This window comes from Sesamum indicum, linkage group LG9 (assembly GCF_026168435.1).
Source record: "Sesamum indicum cultivar Baizhima isolate 11 linkage group LG9, ASM2616843v1, whole genome shotgun sequence".
In the NCBI taxonomy this organism is placed as follows: domain Eukaryota; kingdom Viridiplantae; phylum Streptophyta; class Magnoliopsida; order Lamiales; family Pedaliaceae; genus Sesamum; species Sesamum indicum.
Genome location: NC_142665.1, coordinates 16,418,586 through 16,434,883, shown reverse-complemented (window position 1 = coordinate 16,434,883; position 16,298 = coordinate 16,418,586). Strand labels below are relative to the sequence as shown.

Here is a 16,298-nt window from a genome sequence, read left to right as displayed (position 1 = left end):
AAAATTATTTAGTATATTCACTTGTTTATTTTCTAATATAAAATAAAAAAAGTTAATCAATAAAATTACCAAAATGAGTCTTTTTTTTCTTAATTTATTTTCTCGTACAAAAAAAATAAAAATTATTTAAATTTACTCTTTTTTCAATCGTACAAATAATTTGAAGTAAAATTATTATTTTTTTCGTTCCCTTGCCTTGTCAATCTCACTTCCCCTTTTACTTTCCGTTTTCTCTTAATTGAATCAAACGAATTTTTAGAGGAAAATTGATAATTTTATACATTCATTAAAAAATAACATAATTTCATTAAATTTAAAAATATATTTATAATTTTTTAAATTATAAAAAAATATTTATAATTATATCAAATTTTGTGAAAATTGGTTTGTAATTTATCAAAAAAAAGAAAAGGGAAAATCAGTTTTTAAGTACAAAGAGAGAACAAGTTCTTTAAACGTTGTTTGTTCTCTTTCAGTTGTCTCTTACTTAGCCGCAGTGTGCTCTCTCTCTCTCTTTCTCTCTCTCTCACTCTCTCCCCGCTTCCAACTGTAAAATGGAAGGGCTAGAGAAGCTGGAACAGGTACAGAGGACAATACATTTGCTGCATTCCGTCGGAATTTCCGATGCCAATCCCGATTCCGAACGCTTTCTCGCCGATTTCACCTTCCTTTTAGTAAGAAACTTATAGTTTTCTATCCTCTCACACACATTTTATTAGTGATGATGATAAAAATCATGTCGAGTTACGTTTATTGAGTTATCCGTTTCTGTCACATTGAAGATTTTCTTTTTTAGTTCTTGTTTCGGAAAGGGGGAGGGGGGTTGGGGAGATTAAGAAAAGGGGGAGTTCAAGATTTCCATATAAGCATTTTGGTTTCAGCTCTACCATGGTTGGACTTGGGCATCACTATCCATCTCTACTATTGAATTAGTAGAGAGTATATTTCTTGTACGTGCTGTCATGCGGAAGAGATATTTTTTTCTGAAACCTAGCAAGTCGAACTCTTCTTTATAAATTGATGGCCTTAAGAATTTAGAACTTGATTTTTGGCGGTAGATATTTAATATATCTAACAGCTGCCCTCGTCGGAAATGCGTCCGTAAGCATGAGGTGGCATGTGTATTGTACCATGGTTCAAACAGTAAGTGCTTCGTTATGCATTTGCAGAGTGAGTCATAGGAGTGGAGTTACATATCAGTTCTCATGTAAAAGAATTAAGTAATCGAAATTCAAAATTTGGCCTTTTGTTTCACGTGTATTCCTGTTCTGTTGTTCCATTCGTATTTAGTTCTTGATTTGCTTAAATGGTGTGGCCCTTTAATTCTCGTTATATGAAAATTTTGAGCTTGCTTATTTTCTTCTTATGATACTTATTTCTTTCTCTGTTTTGCCAACGATGTGCTGAAGATGCAACACTGCGGTGAGCTTGACATTACCTCCAAATGTGAGTTGATCTCTAAGCACATGTCAAAGGTTTGCCAAGTGTTGTTTACCCTGCTTTCAGTTTTTTGTAGTTTCAAGATTGCTAGAATAAGCATCTGATGTATTTCTGTCTTTTCCCCTGCTAGATATCGAGTTTATTCATTGATGGTGCATTACCGTTTGAAGCCAAAGGTATATATTAAATAGTGATCGATTTTGTACAGCTGAGCTTATTGCGGTTATTCTGTTTGTTTCTCTCCTAGACTGAATATATTTCCTTTTCCGTATTTATTTTGACATTTTCTCTAAAAAATTGTTAAGCTAACTGCTACATGCATAAATGTGCCTGCAAGATGTGATAAAAGAATTACGAAACTTCATTTAAATGCTTTCACACTACATTTTTATGAGATAGAAAGAGCAGCTCGCAACTGGCAAGCAATCGATTGGCTCTCTGTTAGAGGAACCCGAAAGGCGAATTCAGGCACAATCTAAGGATTGATAGGTCGATCAGGGATTGATTAGAATTATTTGAGAGATGCTAAATCCATAGTCAAAGAAAATGAGAAAAAATTTGTTATCCAAAAAACAAGTTATTTATTCTACAATGTAAGATTCTGTACTTCAGTTTATGAAGGGATACCTTCATCAAACCCTTCTCATGATACCTTCTGCAATTTTGAAGTTCAATATATTAACAGTACAAACAGCAGATAGACCTCCTTGGATATTAGTTGTTTTGCCAAAACGATGCAATTATGTTAGACCATTACACCTTTAATAGGTGTCTTAGCCATAAAATGCACAAAACTTCTGATTAACCCAATCTTATATATGAATGGTTCAGCTTGCATGCAATCAGCATTAAACCTCTGATACTGCTGAATGGAGGTAGCGCCTCGCTCAACCAATTAAGTGGAACTCTCAAAATAATCCTGGATTTCACTAAATTCTATCCTCAAATCAGATGACTCTTCTACTCATCACGCTTGCTCCAAATACATGGTTTCCTCTTTTTTCCATGTCAGGGGTTAAGAATCCTGTTCCTGAGTATTCTTCATCTTCTCTGATATATTTATTGGAGCACCGGGTGAAAGGATCTAACCATCCATTGGATCCATGCTGCAGGTAGAAGTGTGAATTTAATTCCTTGATTGAAGAAAGACCCAAATCCGTATTCACTCATGCATGGTTGTTCTTTGGATCCCGATCTGAATTCTGAATAAATGGATTCTCAGAAACTAAAGCAAATTCTGAAATTCTTGAATGTGAAATGTTATCTAAATATGAGCCATGGTTTTGGTCCATTCATAGCCAGATCTGGATGTTGAGAGTGCTGATGTATCACGATTCATCTTTAACATGCAACATTAGTATATTAAGTATGTGATGTTATTGTTCTGAAAGCTGAAATTTTGCAGGTTGCAGCATGGTTGGAAATGCTGCACAACTTTATCCTGAACCAGATCTGGATCCTCTCGATGATGCTATGGTTGGGATGGATTCAATGATGCGTTCAAATTCAACTTTGGAGGATTTTGTAAGAAGTATAAACATGAATGGTTGATGGTTGATATTCAATATGCGAGCTATCTGCTTCTCTAGCAATTTTTGTGCTTTTTTTTTAGCTACATGCCACTTAAAACCAAATTAGCACAAGAATTTGTTGTTAACAATTATTTTTGGGGTTGGGGGGTGGGGGTTGATCTTCATCTTGATAATGTTGTGATGCTTATTGTTTGGGACTCGTGGTAGATCAGTGGTCCTAATGGATGGTCACTGCCTTTTTGATTTATAAGTTAGACAGTAGAAGATATGAAACCAATTATAGACATCACTGACTAGAAGATGACCAATTTGGCATTAAGTTGCTTGCTTTATTTCATATATTAATTGGAACTAATTGAATTATGGCATTTGATATTTGATGTTGGGCATGTATGACTGTCAAGGTCCTAATTACTTGTGAAACTGTCCACTTATCTCTGCCCGAGGGAAAAGATATCATTCACTGTATGTTCAACTGGTAATACAATGAGTTGTGTGCAGAAGCCTTGACAAGGTTGTAATGAATAGCAAACCTTGTAATTACCATTATTGGATGTGATAATGACCAAGTCCACCATAAATTTATACAAGTCCTTATCTTGGTTGGAAAAACTTTGTCCAGAAAAATCTTCAGTGACGTTGATATTTCCTTGTTTAAATTGCCAGTGCAGGTCATATTTTATGTTTCACAACATGGAAGCAAGTCAGCCACGATCAATTTTCAGCTACCTACCTATACTTTCTTTCACAGAAAGTTATATTTATCAGGTGATTTGTCCTAAGACATAGTTTTTATTGCTGATCAGTAAGAAATTGAAGAGATTTTGTCATATGGGGAACTCGTAGCAATAACTGTAATTCCTTTTCTCTTTGATTTTTGATAAAGGAAATAGTTCTCAAGCTGGTGGAATGAAATGACACATGCTGTTCTACTACTTCACTCTATATGCATGTTACTCTCTTTCCTTCTGCTTTATTTTCAACAAGAAAATTGGTGGCAGTGACAACATATTATGTGCACTCTTTTTGCATAAAATTGTTTCCGAAACTGTAGCTTCCCTCATTGTCCTTGGATACTTGAAGAGATGGATGATAAGCTACTACATGAACTTCATTTTGGTGTCTTGAATTTCTGGTGATGCAGTTGGATGGTTTTAATGAGAAACTACTGCAGTTGCCTAGTAGCGTTCCAGTTTTCAGTAAAGATTTCGAGGTAGTAGAAATCCTTACCACACTTCTTCCAAGTTTACAAGGAATATTTGGTTCACCCTCTTATATTTTACTGAAGTTCAGGATGTTGATTCAAAGCTTGGTGCAAAATCTGTAAGAATGTTCCGGAAGGATCCCTTTAGACCACTCCTCATTGTACTAGAACGTCAAGGGCTTTTGACAGAAAGGTTTAGCATTTCATTTGTCATGTATTTGCCATTTCTGCTTTCTTATCTTTACAGGAAAACTTACCTTGAACGTGGCTTCTAAATTGTTTGCTTTTTAACATTCTTTGTATGTAATAAGGATTGAAGAAGAGTTAAGATGTGGAGAAGAATATTGGGCTTTGGAAAGAGAGCTATGCTCTGCACTGGTGAGCAACAAGGAGGTATGCCTCAATAAACCTTGCCCCTTGTACCAAATGTATTCATTTGCCTCCAATCCGAAATGTAATTATCAACTAAAAATTTCTTACTGTGAGAAAGCTTTAATACTTCCATATTCGTATACATAGCTCCTAGTTATTGTCCAAGTTGATGTATAGGTTATAGAAAGAAAACATTCCTTGGTAAAAGAATAGTGGATTACTAAAAAACTTATACAAGTACTGCATCTGCACTTGTCTTCTGAGAATGCTCAGTAGCTTTTTCGAGTTTATAACTTGTTGGGTTAAAATTTGAAACTGTGTCACAGCAGTGAAACTTTGATCGGACCTATTCCCTTGAGGTAATCTTCCATTTTGATGGTCGGACATGAATCAAATTCTAATCATCTCCCATGAAAATGATGGGATCACATTTTCATTTTGCACAAACTCCTTGGCTTCTCAATTGTCTATGGTATCATCTCCCACTTCCTCTGACTTATTTTAGAGAGAATCCCAGATGGCTTCTTTCTGTATGCCATTTGAAGCTTGTTGCTTCAAGATACGAAAGTGCAGTTGCAGGAGAAATAATTAGCCCACTGCTCTGACCTCAATTCATGCAAAATTCTTTGATCCATATGGATCAGCAGGTGTCGAGGTCCAAGGTCATTTTTCATTTGTATTGTGTATGAAATATAGTGGAGTCCCTTAAGCAATAAATATGCAGCACATTTCACCTACGGATCACCTAAGTATTACTTCACATGCTTCGTGAAACAATATATGAACATGTACGTTTTAACCTATGATGTGTATACATGGAAGGAAGTTATTTGGTTAAGGATAAGCTTGCTAGGCACGATAATTTTTGGCATTGAATTTCCATGAAACCCTTTTGATTTGAACGCTGGGAAAATATGCAGTGATTTATTTTATTTTTTTTAAATCAACCAGTGCTTTACTTGGCTGATTCTGACTAGAGATACTTTGCATAGATATCCATCAAAGATGCGACAAGGGCTATCCATCTGAAGTCCTTTGATTATCGCATTATGAACCTTCTACTCTATCAACTAAGAGGGGAGAAGGTATATCATGCTATTATCTTCTTTCTTCCAAAGTATCTCTAAATATTTCTATGTACTGTAGAAGGAAAACAGAATAATAAAACGGTGCAATTGTTTGGCAGTGAATTAATTCTATTGCTTTGAACAAAAAATTAATGTATTTCTGTGTGACATTGTATATTTCGCTGGAATATTTTTTTTGAAGCTGTTTTGAAGGTAAATGAATTGCACATGGAATTTCTGTCTGTCTCAGAATTGCTCGTGGAAGTATCGGACGACCTGTGAGTTATTTTTCTCTTAACTACTGAAATGTTTGTCCGTCCTTCATTACAAAAGCTGGTTGCACTATAAATTACCACTTATCTGTTTTGGAATCTTTATAGATTCTCTATTAATTTGTAGTCATGAAGTGAAATTGAAATCAGGAACATTCTGAGAAATGCATAGTCTTCTTGCACAACTCTGGATATTTGGGAAAATATTCGACATTTGTTAGTTCTAGGTCCATTTAGACCTCTACTTTGTTCAAATGAAATATCAAGGCTCTCTGGTCCTCTGTTTCATTTAATCTTACTGTAGTTTATCCTTCATTACATATAGGCCATGACTTTAAGATTAACCCCATGCACTCGTCTTCACTATTGTATCAAATTCATGATACATACCTCCTTCCACTCATAATATCAGACCAAGTAGCAGTGGCCACTTTAACTCACCTACTTCAGAATTTTTTTACCTTGTTTTCGTGGCTATTTTCTCCTATGAGTTTTTATTCTTTCTAATAAATACATAGTCTATATAATTCGTTTAGATATATAAGGTTCATATGGATTGGAGGAGGATTTGGAGAAATGATTTTAAACTTGTTCATGTAAGATGGAGTTGAAATACATTGTAATGCTACTAAATATAGCTGAAACAGAGAATGGGAAGATTTGAAATCCTTTGTAATATAAAATTAGCCAAACAACTATGGTGGATTTATTATTTGGATTTTAAATCCTTAGCTTTAAATCCTTCAATCCAGACATAAAGTAAGAGGGTTTTCATTCATTATGCATGTGAGAATCATAACCTAAATACTTCACGGATGGAATGCCAATTGACTCCACAGGTTCGATTACGAGGTGAGTCTCTCTTCTCTACATTTCATTTCTTTTTTTCCTTCCTTTTTAGGGAATCGCTTGGTTTTTCTTTGTGTAGATTCTGTTTGATTTTATGTTTTTGATAGGATGATGTGGTTGAGAATAACTTCAACATTCTGCGCATGTTTGTCAAGTATTACGGACCTTCCGCAGCACCAATCATGTTGGTGAGTATTGACTGGTGTAGGTGCGCTTGTGAGAGGAAAACATTCTAAATTTGCAACTCATTTTATTGGTAGTACCAATGGATATAATTGGTTAATCTTTTTTATTTTTCTGTAGGCAAAATTTATAACTGAAGCAGAGGAAAAATATGATGGTTTGTTGAAAGCATTGGATCCTGAACTGTCTATGAAGTACCAGAAAAGATGTGAAGAAGCTACAAGCGAAGGTACGATATTACCTGCTGAACTTAGATTCACAAATAAGCCATACTGCTCTTTGGTCAATCAACGTCTTAATTAAGGGTGTAAACAAATCAAGTCAAGTTATCGAGTTACATAATCTTCAAGCTTGGTTTGAATTTCTTGTCCAGTTGGAAATCGTGTTTCATTTTGTCTTTAACATTGCACAAGTTGAACCTGATTTTCTTGATCTTTTTCACACATGCTTTTATTATTTTTTAATTGATAGCATCGAGCTTGAGCTGAGTTTCAACTCTTGTTGGATAAAACAAATTTAGAAAAGATTTTAGACCTTATTTTAGAAATAAGGAATTGAAGTTTTTGGATGAAATAAGAGCATGGTGCTTATGTATGTTCCTAATGGCAAATATCTGACTAATATGAAGAAAATTGAACTAACTTGTTAAATATGTAAAATAGATTTGAAACTACTCACCTTTTCATAGAGCTATTTAGAATCTCCTAACATTTTGTTTTTGATCTTATAAGTTCATTTTCTAAAAAGTTTATCAAACACTTAGCAACATCTTATAAGTTCTAAAACATGTTATAAGATGTTTTTTAAAAGTCTATAAGCTCATTGAAACACCCTATTAATGTGTTTTCTCAATAAAGCAAACTACTTGTGGTTTTAAATCCTTCAGGTGGGAAGACATATGGTCCTTCCCTCGGAACATGGCATATACCACCAGTGATAGAAGACGAAGCTCGATATCGAGCAGCATTTTCACAAGCCTAGTAAGTTGTACTTTCATGGCAGACTTGTAATGGTGTTGGTTTCAGGTTAGAACAAACTCCAGTGGTTTTTGACATTAATACGCAAAAGGGTAGTCTTGGTCTCTCAGGCATGTCCTGTTCTTGCTACCCTCCTCCAGGCCATTTATGGTATATCAGTTATTACTTAAATATGTTGGTAATAGAATATTTTGGCAGAAAAGTTGCAGAATCTAGTTAAAACATGCAACGGAATTCTGAATATATTGAACTGTTTGAGGATAGAATGATCAAGACCCATGATTTTTTAGTTTAATGATTAAGAGTTTCCATAAGTTCTGTCAGATATGTTGGTATTTGTCCTACTTTATATTAGTTTATTTTAATTTGTTTCATTGTTTTTAGTTATATTGATGAATTGATTGAATATTGACATTTTGATTAAACCGCTGTATTATGCGGTTTCATTGTTTTAGTTATATTAATGTATTGATTGTTGATGATTAACTTTTTTTATGAAATTATAATAGACTCGTTAGAACAAGGGATATTTACACTCTCCTTCCATGATTTGGTGTAATTACACTCCCCTATGGTTTGGAAAAGTACATCTAGTATGTACTCTTGAGGCTTGCTTCCGTCTAATCAAATAAGTGTATGTTAATTAAAATTCATCGAATTTGTTGATATTTATTAAAAAAAAAGGGATAAAAATCTATATTTAATTTCGATTGGTTTATTTCTGATTGATTGCAAGTCAAATTTTTATAACTAAATTATCCCTTAGATGTTAATGCATGTGAGGAGGTACATTTTTCATTGTTATAAGGATAGTTTAGTCGAAAAAATTTATTTGACCTACAATAGATCAATAATAAGTCAATCGAAGATAAATATCAATTTTCATTCAGTTCTTTTAGTGAATTTTTTAATTAATGGAGGGATCTATTTATTAACTGGAAGTAAATATCAGGGGAACTAAAATCTATTTAATACTTTATAATTATTCTACTTAAAGGGGTTTAATGCAAGTTACTTTTTATGATATTGCAAATGAGCAAATTACCCTTATAAAAAAAATATTAATTTATCTTCCTATCTTTTTTAAAGTAAAGCGACTTACCCCCTCAAGTGATTTTCGTATAATTCAGAGCTTTTTCTTTATTTTTTTAATTTTTAATTATAAAATTACCTTTATCACCTTGTTTAAGAGTAGTTGGATTTGATTGAATTTAAGGTCAAAAATTCAATTAACAAGATCAATAATCTAGATTTTCTTTAATTCGAATCAATGCTCCAGATATAAAATTATATATTTATATAAATTTTAATTACAAATGTTATATGTATAATATATTTATATATATAACTAAAATTATTATATATAGAGATAGGAGAGGGTCGACGACTACGATGGGGGTGGGAAGGCGAGGGTTGGCGATGAGGGTAGTGGGAATCATTCAACAATCTTTATGAATGTGATATTATCTTGATAAATGTAGTTTGCATTCATCTATGGCACCATGTATTTGTTGTGCTTACTATTTGTGTTTGTGTTTCAACGTCACAACAAATGCCCACAAACTAATTGAATAACCTATGTAGTTGGGCTGCGCATTTGGATGACAACTAAGAAACCAACTTTTGAGGGTTGGTCTGAAATGTTCCAAGTCGAGGATCTTGAGATTGGGCATCGAGTGTCCTATAGAGACTTACACTAAGTATTGCATCATTGGATGAGTGTCGTGTCTCATTGGCGACAGACATGGGACATCTATCTAATTTTAGTGGATTAGTTGACAAGGTTGCTAACTGATTGAACTAACTCGTGGGAATTGTTATATGGAAATCTTGGAGGTTTGGTCGGTATGACTTGATTTTCGGGCTCCAATAGTACAGGATTAGTCCTTGGACTTGAGGAATCACGGTAGTCGCATGCATATGATGGCTATATCTTGAATTTGGAGAGAGATGGTTGTATTTTCGATATGGTCATTATAAGTCTTGTCCAGTGTAGTTGGATTATGTAGCGAGAACGGTGGATTTCAAGATAGAATCCGTCCAGTATATGATAGATATATCTCCTATGCACTCTGAGATGATTTAGACTTTTTAAGTCTATGGCCATAGCGATTGATCGAATAGAAAATGGTTTTCTTTTTCGATCGATAGAGTAAACACATCTCAAGTATTCAGTATAGTTGTCTGGTCCAGGATGGGAACCGCTGCCCAATTTCATGCTTTAGACTAAAGCCAAGAGATGGTTGATGGAAGGACCATATCTGTATGGAATTCGAGAGCCTAAATGTTCACGCCAACATTCACCTAATGTCTAGTGTCATGGACTGTTATTAGGCGACCACCCATGATGACGGTCATTTTTGATTAATGATTAATTAAATTAGATTTAATTAATTATTTGTATTGGACACAATGCCCAAGTCTAGTTGATGGTGAACCTAAAGAGTCGCACACAAATCATCATGGAATTGGTGGAATTAATTAAAAAAGAAACGAAAAATTTAATTGGGTTAAATTAATTCAAGAAGAATATATAAATGGTTGTATCATTTATTTAATAATCCATTTGATGGATGGCTCAAGAATTAATTAATTTAATTAATTAATTTTGAGCTTTAATACCTTTAAATTAATTGGATTAATTTATTTGGTTTAGCTTAATTAATTGATTGGATCAGTTAATTAGGGTTTTGGCTTAGATTTATTTAATTGGATTAGATGAATTTTTGGACTTAGTTGGGCTATAATTAATTTAATTAATTATTGTTCGATGAACTTTGGTTGAACTTAATTTAATTTGATTAAATCAAGCCATGTTCATATTTGAAGTCCAAGCCCATTTGAGGGACGTTCGATTAATGGTTAATTGAAAATGATTAACTAAATAATATTTAATTAATTATTTGTGTTGGAGACAATGCCAAAGTTTAGCTGAGGGTGAACCTAAAGAGTCACACACAAATCACTATGAAATTTGTGGAATTAATTCGAGAAAAAATGAATTAATTTAATTGGATTAAATTAATTCAAAGAGAATATATAAATGATTGGATCATTTATTTAATAATCCATTTGATGGATGGCTGAAGAATTAATTAATTGGATTAATTAATTTTAGGCTTAACACCTTTAAATTAATTGGATTTATTTGGTTTGACTTAATTAATTGATTTGATCAGTTAATTAGAGTTTGTGTTTAAATATATTTAATCTGATTAAATGAATCTTTGGACTTAGTTGGGCTATAATGATTTGGTTGGGCTTAATTTAATTTGATTAAATCAAGCACGATTCATACTTGAAGTCCAAACCCATTTGAGGGGTTTGGAGCAAGTTAAGAAGTAGTTGAAACTCCTCACTATGATGAACATAATGGAGTGGTTATTTCATCATGGTTGGAAGTTATATGCATGTATGTGTATAGGTCACCTTGGAGACAAACTTTGTAATTATTGAATTTTGAATTCAATTGTATGTAATATACAAAACTACACACATATCATGTATAACCAGCACTTAAGCCACGAAATTTGCTCTCTTTTCTCTCCAAAAATGTTCTCCTTTTTGTTCTATATTGAATTGGATTCAAGTTAGAATATAAAAATTCCAAAAGCGCTAATCAATAGTGTTAGTTTGAAGTTATTTTTCTTCTTGTTCTTTGTTCTATTTAGCAATAGTTCTTTGATATATTTATTCCTAAAAAACAAGAAGGTAAAGTTTCATATTTTGTTTCTATATATTTTTTTTATATCATACTCAAGCCATTTATCCAACATTTATATATGTTTATTATTATGCTTTTGACAAACACTAAACGCTTGAGAATTTCAAAGAAAACACCCCCTTGAACCATTTTAAATAATTTTTTTATTTCACGCATCTACCGTGTTCCCAGCCATACCGATTCTTTCATGTGATTCTTTAATTTTCCTTCTAAAAGTTTTCAATTTTAGTTACAAACACGGCGAATCAATTTGAATGAAAATACTTTATTTCAGTAATGATCTTTCAATTTTTTTACACCTCTTTACGATTAAACCACTTTCTCTAATAAATATTTTTGGTCTTATTATTAGAAAACACATAAGAGGAGGTGATTCTGATATTCAAAAGAAAAAAAAAAAAAATACTTTGTTCTTTTGAAAACATATTTATGTTACATAATATATATTTTTTTAGACACAATTACATACAATATTTCAACCACCATTATCAAAAATGATGTATGAATATCTGTGAATACAAGTATGCGAGCAAGTAAATTTATAGGTAATTCTATTATTATGTAAGTAGATTTTAGTATACAAATTTGTAACATTATAATGTTTAATATTTAATTTTTCTTTCAATGCAGATGAAAGGAAAAGATTGTATAATTTTGTTAGCAACATTTATATTTGTCTTATTGTAAATATTTAGATTTATGTATAGAGAATCACATATTTATTTGGATGATATTTGTATATATATTTTGATCCTTTTCTTTTTCCTTTTATTTTGTTTCACTTGATGCTATATATGTATTAACATTGACCAAACATATAATTTAAACACACTAATTAATATAAATTAATATTTTTATTGTTAATTTTTTTTTATTTATTCCTATATCACGCGTGCCTGGACTATTAGTATATTATAAAAATAGTATGTATTACATATAATTATATATATATAAGAATCTTATGTTTTAATAAGTATTTTTATATTATTTTAAATATTAATAAATTGTATATATTTATATAGAAAATAACATTTTATTTTTAAAAATTATGTATAATGACAGTAGGGGCAAGTGCACTACACCACTCCCTTTAAGGAGATAGATTGTTTTATTTAACAGAAAGAATAGGAAAGTATTTTATTATTATTATTATTATTTATATGGTGTGTTTTGCATGTATGTTGGTGCTGTATGTCCGATACTTGTCCGATACTGCACTTGAGTGATTTTTTAAAATGTCGGTATATTATAGCTCAGAATTAGATGTAGTTATGAAGAAGAAAAAAGTTTTGCAGGTTAAAGCAAAATCATCTGTACAATGTTTCCCCACGTTCCCATCCTCACCTTCTCTTCTTGTCCAAATACTAAAGAAAATCCCTTTCCCCTCTCGGTTCTTTTCCTTACATTCTTCTCCCATGTTGCAATAACATGATAAATGCAAGTGAAAATCACAGTTTTCTTGCCTGCAAACTGCAATATCCAAATGCCAATTCCACCAGCATTGATGATAACTGAATTAAGCAGGAATCGACAACTGTTTCTTATTCCATTCGTAGCGAATAATACGTTAGCGAGCCATTCGAAACATAAACAGTTGGGATTCTTACACAGCAAAGCTCCATACATATTTTATACCTGGGAAAGCTTGCAAACTTACACTTAAATATGATGAAAACTATGACAATCCATACCTTTAAGGAGATTGAGGCCAATCGTAACCAGCATCTACAACATTGACATCGTCGTAAAACCACATTTCGACATCCTCGATGGGATGCTCGTCTTCCCAGAAATCATCCAGCATCTCGGGATCATCGTCATCCATATCTCCCGCAACAAAGTCCCACGCCAGGTAACCAGAGGAGCCCGAGTAGTCGGAGCAATTGTCCCAGCCATTCATGTCGTAACAATCGAAGACGAGGGGTCCGACCACCTTTAGCTTAGGAAACCGTTTCACAAACTTCTCATCCAGATTCACATTCCAACACCCTCGAACGTCTAGCAGCTCGAGATGTATGCAGTTTTTGAGGATCTCAATGATACTGGATGTGTCAACAAGCAAGTAGGCGATCTCAAGATGCTTGAGCCGAGGCATTGTAGTGGCTATGGCGAGGGCTTCGTCATCCTGGGAAAGCTTGTTGATCACCTCCAGTGGGTGCATTATTCGCCGCAAAGTGGTGAGAGATTTACAGTGTTTCCCTATCGCTTCGAGGGCTTGAGCCCCTATGTTGATGCAGTAGCTCAAATCGAGAAACGTGATGGTCGATAGCATTCCAGCAGCCTTTCCCATTATCGAATCATTTATTTCACTTCTTGGCAGTCGCAAAGTTCGTAGAGATTGAGCACTTGCAACCAAGATGAATCATATAAGAACAATGACAAAACACAAGAATGTCCCCAAATGGCCAAATTTTGGAGGTATTTGTCCTACGTCTATCAATCCCTTTTCCATGGTTTAGTTATAAAGATCAAACTTATGCAAGTAACACAAGAAGTCTCAATTATCTGAAGATTTAATTTCGATTCCAGAAAGGGAAAGAAAAACAGAACTACCAAAGCCCACACAGATGTAGTCTACTCATGCATCAAAGCCCCAATAAACGATGATTAAAACCGTGATCCTTTCACCAGCCTATTATATTGCTCTAGAAGCATTTTTCTTCTCATCATATCCCAAATACGTTAAATTATAGAAAGTGATGGAAAGCTGAGCAAACATCGAAAATCACCGTTACGACGTAATACTTACTGATTTGCTATGAACAAAATGCTTTGGTCGCCGGCGAGACCAGAAACAGAGAGTTTCCGTAGTGAACCGCAGCTTCTTGTGATCAGCAACTGAACCATTCTGTCGACGTCTTCAGGCTTGCTGTTCCTGCTCCATTCCTCAATGTCTATTTCTTGCCAGCAATAAGGCCCCTTAACTGCTTTACCCCATGATTTGCAAACTCTTGGTACTACGGTCAGCACCTCGCGTAAAGAAAGATTCTTGAATATTAGCCCGAGTGCATCTGGTATTAATTCATCCCATTTTCGAAAATCGCTGCACTCCTCCATTTACTAGATTTTTACCCTGCCAATATGGGATACAAAATTTAGAAGTGTAGAACAAGATGACTTAATAAAATCAAGAATTACAGTTCACATGGATTTCAAGAAACCCCATTCAAATGAGAAAGAAAGCATTTTTTTTTTTTCCAATTCAAAAGCCCCAATTGAATGCTATCAGAAGAGAAGAAATCAATTCCATAAGAAAATGAAGCAAATATTTGCAAAAAACAAGATAAGTATCAAGGACAAACACATCTCCTCATTGTGAATGTGAATACAAGCTAACCAAAAGGGCACACTTTTTATGGTATAATTTCAGTAGAAAAAGCACTCAGATAAGAGAAACTTGAGAGATTTACAGCAAATTAGGAGCAAGAACAGCTAGAATGAGATGGGCCCACATCATTATATAACCAAAATTTTCCAGAAATGTATAGATCAGCCATAGCCAGGTAGCAAAAAAAGAACAGCTATAAGCCAAGCCACACATCAGATAAAAAGCAGAAATCTTGACAATCTTTATCACACACAGAAAAGGGCAAAAAGAAACAATAGTACCACAACACACACAGAGGGCAGGCACCAAACCATTCAAGAAACCAAATTTGCAGATACACTGTGTGCGTGTGCGTGTGTGTGTGAGTGAGAGAGAGAGAGAGAGAGAGAGAGAGAGAGAGAGAGAGACCAAGGTAGCTCATTTCACAAGGAATTTGCACCAGCTAAAGGAACAAAACCGACAGATGGAAATGCAGTGGGGGAAAAAAAGATGTGTATCTTTAGAGTGAGTCATCTCATCTGGGGCCAAAACAACAAAAGGAAGAGCAGCAGATTCATATCAGAGAAAATTACCTAAGCCCTTTTTCTAGCACTCGTGGATCTGTGAAAGCACACCGGTTTATCCGCCTGGAATGAAGGGTCCTGGAGAATTCACTCGCCCCCTGCTGCTCATGACTTTCTCTCTCTGCCCCTGCCTCTGAGAGAGAGAGAGAGTGTGTGTATGTATGTATGTGTGTGACTGTGAGTAAACAAAAGTGAAAAAGGTAACAGAAGAAAACAAGGAGAGAAGCAAAAGCAATATCGTATCCTGTGTCTTATGTGTTTTAGTTTTCAGTTTTCACTGTGATGAGAAAAACACATATCAAGATTGCAATATCAAGATTCTTCCTCTCTCTCTCTCTCTCTCTCTCTCTCTCTATATATATATATATATATATATTTATATTCTGCTTTTCAGTCTCTTTCTTGAGGTGATGAGACAAATTATTTCAATTCTTTTTTGTTTTCCGGACATTAAAGAACTATCAGTTTCGTATCAAAACTTCAAAAAATATAATAAATTAAATTATTCGATATTTAATATATTAATTGCATGATAGTCTTTTTAATATTACATTTAAATTGAACTATCGCAAATTCAAACATAGTCGTGACATTTTCTTTTCGTTTTTTAGAGAGAAAATTATATTTTCATAATGTTGATGGATGATAATACGCTGTAACACAACTAAAATGATTCTAGTGTAAGTTCATTTTAAGGCGCCATCTGCGTCAAGATTCTCCAAATAACGTAAATCTTATGTCTTGCAACTTTTTTTTATCATATTTTGTGTAGAGTCAGGTCCTGAAA

The 16,298-nt window shown here is 33.7% G+C and overlaps 2 protein-coding genes across 6 annotated transcripts; one reads left to right on the top strand and one right to left on the bottom strand.

Annotated features, from left to right (window-relative positions):
• Nucleotides 1–461: 461 nt before the first annotated feature.
• Nucleotides 462–8,219, top strand: LOC105178295 (ATP synthase subunit B). Of its 3 annotated transcripts, XM_011101744.3 has the most exons (14): nucleotides 462–674; nucleotides 1,410–1,475; nucleotides 1,571–1,616; nucleotides 2,846–2,964; nucleotides 3,639–3,740; nucleotides 4,117–4,185; nucleotides 4,266–4,369; nucleotides 4,488–4,569; nucleotides 5,541–5,633; nucleotides 5,829–5,893; nucleotides 6,727–6,739; nucleotides 6,844–6,924; nucleotides 7,040–7,148; nucleotides 7,806–8,219. In XM_011101744.3, the coding sequence occupies exons 1-14, from the start codon at nucleotides 555–557 to the stop codon at nucleotides 7,898–7,900; spliced, it is 1,164 nt and encodes a 387-aa protein (XP_011100046.1). In that variant the 5' UTR covers nucleotides 462–554; the 3' UTR covers nucleotides 7,901–8,219. The 3 variants fall into 3 exon arrangements, 2 of the variants coding, with proteins under 2 accessions (XP_011100046.1, XP_020554592.1); XR_002288300.2 differs by lacking the exon at nucleotides 6,727–6,739; XM_020698933.2 differs by lacking the exon at nucleotides 5,541–5,633.
• Nucleotides 8,220–13,136: 4,917 nt separating this feature from the next.
• LOC105178296 (F-box protein FBW2) lies at nucleotides 13,137–15,798 on the bottom strand. Of its 3 annotated transcripts, none has more exons than XM_011101746.3 (3): nucleotides 15,521–15,798; nucleotides 14,370–14,693; nucleotides 13,137–13,965 (listed from the first exon to the last, which is right to left on the bottom strand). In XM_011101746.3, the coding sequence occupies exons 2-3, from the start codon at nucleotides 14,675–14,677 to the stop codon at nucleotides 13,314–13,316; spliced, it is 960 nt and encodes a 319-aa protein (XP_011100048.1). In that variant the 5' UTR covers nucleotides 14,678–14,693; nucleotides 15,521–15,798; the 3' UTR covers nucleotides 13,137–13,313. The 3 variants fall into 3 exon arrangements, with proteins under 3 accessions (XP_011100048.1, XP_011100049.1, XP_088740543.1); XM_011101747.3 differs by lacking the exon at nucleotides 15,521–15,798 and adding an exon at nucleotides 15,357–15,511; XM_088884417.1 differs by lacking the exon at nucleotides 15,521–15,798 and adding an exon at nucleotides 15,230–15,330.
• Between the last annotated feature and the right edge of the window lie 500 nt (nucleotides 15,799–16,298).